The following is a 5,150-nucleotide window of genomic DNA, read 5'->3' as shown; positions in this document are numbered from 1 at the left end:
ACAAAAATAAACTCACAATGGTTGAAGGACGTGAATGTGAGACAGGAAACCATCAAAACCTGGAGGAGAAAGCAGGAAACATCCTCTTTGAACTCAGCGTCAGCAACTTCTTAGCTGACACACCTCCAAAGGCAAGGGAATTAAAAGCAAAATGAACTATTGCGATCTCATCAAAATAAAAATCTTCTCCACAATGAAGGATACAATCAAAAAACTAAAAGGCAAGGGACCGAGTGGGAAAAGATGTGTGCAAAAGTCATACTGGAGAATCGGCTAGTATCCTAAACCTGTAAAAAGAACTCACCAACTCCACCCCTGCAAAACAAATAATCCAGTGACGAAATGGGCAGAAGGCTTGAACAGACACTGTTCTAAAAAAGACATCCAGATTGTCAAGAGACACATGAAAGGATGCTCAACAGCACTCCTCCTCAGGGAAACGCAAAGCAAAACCGCACTGAGATACCACCTCATGCCAGTCAGAGTGGCCACAATGATCAAATTAGAAGACTATAGATGCTGGTGAGGATGTGTAGAAACAGGAACACTCTTGCACTGTTGGTGGGAATGCATCCTGGTGCAGCCGCTCTGGAAAACAGTGTGGAGGTTCCTCAAATCATTAAAAATAGATCTACCCTAAGACCCAGCAATGGCACTGCTAGGAATTTACACAAGGGGTACAAGAGTGCTGAGACATAGGGGCGCATGTACCCCAATGTTTATAGCACTACTTTCAACAACAGCCAAACTATGGAAAGAGCCTAGCTGTCTATCAACTGACAAGTGGATAAAGAAGTTGTGGTTGATGTATACCATGGAATACTACTTGGCAATGAGAAAGAACGAAAGCTGGCCATTTGTAGCAACGTGGATGGAACTGGGGGGTGTTATGCTACGTGAAATAAGTCAGGAGGTGAAAGACAGATACCATATGTTTTCATCCAAGTGTGGATCCTGAGAAACTTAGCAGAAGACCATGGGGGAGGTGATGCGGGGAAACAGTTATAGAGAGGGAGGGAGGCAAACCATAAGAGACTCTTCAATACTGATAACAGACTGAGGGTTGACGAGGTGTTGGGGAGAGGGGAAAGTGGGTGACGGGTATTGAGGTGGGCACCTGTTGGGATGCACACGGGGTGTTGCGGGGAAACCAATTTGAAAAGAAATGACATTTAATGAAAAAGCATATCCAGGGGTTGCTCTTACTGAATATGAGGATAGCTTTCCATTTTCAGCACTTTCAGAATGTGAGGTAGTACTGGCTTAAGCTGCCTAGATGAAAGTGGTTTGTGTGTTTAAGAAAAGGAGTTGAGTAAAGACAGAGGCCTCTCACATGTATCACGTTGACCTTGGCAAGTGTCTCTTCTGATTGTTACCATGACTTATCCCTTTTATTGATTCACAATAGTTTGGTGTCATCCTTTCCTGAGGAAGTGGATTTCAATTGATCATGGTAGGTGGTCCTTGTAATATTTTGTGAATTATTTGTGTATATCGTGATGATGGATGGACCATGCTGGTTGCTTTCAAAAGCACTTACACGGACGGTGTAACACGTTTTCTACCCTTGGAATCCCATTCGGTCTTTTACTACCGTGTGTATGACTTACCTGAAATATTATGAATTGGTAGGTACCGAATAGGTTTTAGTGGCACTGAATGCCCTCATGGCCACTCACGCAGAATTCGGTGACGCTTTGCTCTTAAGCACACAATGACTCGGTCTTCCGTAGGCTGCGTGAAAGTGAGCATGCATACTAACTAGGCAAACTGTTTGCTGCTGCTGTGAAGAACAGCTTCCTGAACTGCGAGCTATAGCAACACACATATGGAACCCTAAGGAAGGCACAGTATATGTGTATTCTTTGAAAGAGTAGAGTAGTTACTTCAATTTGGCTTTCAGTGCGTTGCATCACAAGGCATTTAATTCGCTAAAACCCTCTTACAGTCATGTTTGATTTCAAGTTGTGTGTACTCTCCACCGCGAAGTGTCATCTCATGTGAGATGGATTTAATGGAGGCTGAGGCACCAGGGCATTCACGTTGAGGACAACCCTCTTGAACTCATCAAGAACTATGGGCCTTCTCAGGTAGGATTACGTGCAGGTCTTTCTCAAGGGCATAAACTTAAACACAGCCCAACCTAAGGCAGCTTTGGGCAGCCGGCAGTGATAGGATACGCAGACACTGTGACCTCACAAAGCGCCTGGTCTCCTAGCAACTGCGGTGTAACTCTCAACAGCCTGCTGCCTGATTTGGCTCCCTGGTAGGAAATTCATCAGGGCCCGGCGGCGGCAGCGAGACCTGGCAAGCGCGGGCGGCCCCTAGCGCCCTCACCTCCTGAGCCGCATGAAGAGGCGGCGGCGCAGGCCCCGGGAGGCCCTGGCCCCGGCCACCTGGGGAGGAGCCTCTAGCGCTGCAGTAAGGGCCGCGCTGGAGGCGCCTGAGGAGAAGGTGGTGTACACGCTGGGGCATCAGCCCCCCGAGGCCCGCGTCCGGACACGCCGGCCAGCTGCCAGGGGGAGGCGCCACGGAGCTCGGACGGTCGCGGTCGGCCAGAGGAAGGTGCCGCCCCCGCCGCCGCTGTCCCGAGAGGACAGCAGCCTCCGCAAGCCCGCGGCTCCCGCGCCCTGCTCCGGGGGCCGCAGCCTGGAGGAGAGTGGGAGGGCGGCCACCCCGACGCTGACCACCTTGCCCACCATCCGCGTAGTCGGCGACGTGTGGGTCGAGAGCAGCCTGGCAGAAGCGCAGCGCCAAGCGTGCCAAGTCCTGGGAGTGAACCTGGCACCCGTGGTGAGACTCTGCCGCTTCCCATTGCCTGGGCGTGAGATGCGGGCCACCGCTGCGCGACCTCTCAGCCCCGGGACGGATTGTGCCTGGAGGGATGAACCAGTGAGAGCCGGGCCCGCGTTCCCTAGTGCACTTTACGTGCGAAGAAGCACCAGACGGTCCCGGCCCGTGCCTCCGGGATGCAGCGCCGCCTTCTGGGACTCTGGGGAGTCTGTGCCCTCTGCTGCCTCCCAGCCCCGGGTCTGTGGAAGGAGGAGACCCCTGGACCGCAAGGGAGGTCCCCTTTCTTCCTAAACCCAGATTGAGAGGTCTCCAGCACTTTAGGGGCAGATCCATGATCTCTCTTGTTCCCTAATTGCTCTGAAGTCGTTCGAAGAAGCCATTCCACCCCCACTCTCTCCAAAGGAATTTGATTCCATGCTTGTGTAATAAAGCTAGAGTTTCTTTGCCATTCACCCACCTCTCGGCTCCTCCCGCCAATTTCTTTCTTCTTTGTGTGTATTTGTATGTGTATATAACTTCTAGGATGATTTAAAGTACATATTCCTTAAATGTTTAGAATAGACAGTAGAGAAGAAAGGGTGTGACTTAGGGGTCTGCACCCAGATTAAAAAAAGATTACTGAAGTATAGTATACATTCAAAAGGACATATATTATTTTTTTCATGTTTGTTTATTTTTGACAGAGAGACACCGAGTGAGCAGGGGAAGGCCAGATAGGGAGCCACAGGATCCAAGCAGGCTCCAGGCTCTGAGCTGTCAGCACAGAACCTGATGTGGGGCTCGAACTCACAAACAATGAGATCATGACATGAGCCAAAGTTGGATACTTAAGTGACTAGCCACCCAGGCACGCAAAAAAGAACATATATTATTAAAAGTATTCTGAGCACAGCTTGATGCAATTCAGTTCATTGTACTTGTGGAATCAGCACTCATTAAAAAAGGTACTAGGACCACAAGGGAACACCTGTGCCTCTTCCAGTCACGGTCTATCTCTCCTTTGGGACGGCAATTATTCTGACTTCTTACAGAATATACAACTTTTGCTTGTTTTGGACTATGTAGAGATGGAATTATGTGTCCTACACCTACCTTCTTTCACTCAAACTTATGTTAGTGATATTCATGTTATTGTATGTATAGATCCTTTCTGCTCATTTGTGTATAGAATTTCATTATATAAATAGTTTACAATATTTCTGCAACTCTTGGTGGACATCTAGGTAGGTTCTGGCTTAGGGTAATTATGAATAAAGCTTCAGTGAATATTATAGGACACGTCCTTTGGTGAACATTTTTTACAATAGTATTTTTTTTATCCAGGAGAGAATTTGCCGGGTCACATGTCATCCAACTTATCAGCTTTGGTAAAGTTCCTCCAAAGTGTTTCCAAAATGGTTATACCAATTTACACAAACTTCTCTCTTTAGCAGTGCCTGTGTAGTGCATGTGCTCTGAATACTTGATAGCCTTGCCAACACTTGCTAATATGGTCTTTTTCATGTTATCTATTCTGACAGGTGTACAGATTTTTTTTTATTTGAGAAATATCAATCCAAGTATTGTATACAAATAGTTAAAAAAAACCCACAACATCCAAATTGCAGATCAGGACTTGCAATAAAAAATCAAAAGCTTTGTTTCCCCCATGAACACCTCTTCCCCAGAGGCAACACTTTCTTTTGTTTTCTTTTTTCTTTTTTTTTAAATCAGGTTTTTTTTAAACAGACCATTTTTTAAAGACAAGTTTACATTTAGAGACAAATTGCACAAAAAATACAGGTTCCTCACCCCCAGTAGTTTCTATAGTACCTTGCACTAATGTGGATACATTAATTATAAGTGGTGGATGAGCCATTCATGACTGACACATTATCATTAGACACATTATCATTTACTAATAGTTAGGGTTTATTTGTGTTATATAGATTCATAAGTTTTGAGAAATGTATAATGGTATGTATCTACTATTGCAGTATCATACAGAATAGTTACACCACCCTAAAGTGCCCTGTGCTCCGACTAGTACCACTTCCTCTCTTCCCCTAAACCCTAAATGCCACTGGTCTTTTTACTGTCTCCGAAGGTGTTTTGTTGTTGTTGTTGTTGTTGTAGTTGTTGTTGTTGTCGTCATTATCCTTGTTTTGTTTTCTTTTGCTTTCTTTTGTTTTGTTTTTCCAGAACGGTATCATAGTTGGAAACGTAAAGCAGATGGCTTTTTCGTATTGGATCCCTTCACTTAGTAATCCACACTTAAGTTTCCTCCATGACTTTTAAGTAGCTCCCTTTCTCCCTCTTTCCTTCCCTCCTCTTCTGTCTCTCTGCCTCCCTTTCATTGCGGGAGTTCATTTTCTAAA

General features: G+C 46.0%; 1 protein-coding gene across 1 annotated transcript; it reads left to right on the top strand.

The window, feature by feature from the left end:
• Positions 1-2,310: 2,310 nt before the first annotated feature.
• Positions 2,311-3,084, top strand: LOC121024452 (uncharacterized). Its single transcript, XM_040466683.1, has one exon. The coding sequence runs from the start codon at positions 2,350-2,352 to the stop codon at positions 3,082-3,084; it is 735 nt and encodes a 244-aa protein (XP_040322617.1). The 5' UTR covers positions 2,311-2,349.
• The last annotated feature ends 2,066 nt before the right edge of the window (positions 3,085-5,150 follow it).

The sequence above is a fragment of the Herpailurus yagouaroundi genome, unplaced genomic scaffold, assembly GCF_014898765.1.
Source record: "Herpailurus yagouaroundi ecotype Mexico unplaced genomic scaffold, PumYag 64945, whole genome shotgun sequence".
Taxonomy (NCBI): domain Eukaryota; kingdom Metazoa; phylum Chordata; class Mammalia; order Carnivora; family Felidae; genus Herpailurus; species Herpailurus yagouaroundi.
This window is presented reverse-complemented; position numbering and strand designations above follow the sequence as displayed.

Coding starts and splice junctions, on each gene's coding strand:
- LOC121024452 (XM_040466683.1), top strand. CDS start 2,350: ATGAAGAGGCGGCGGCGCAGGCCCCGGGAGGCCCTGGCCCCGGCCACC.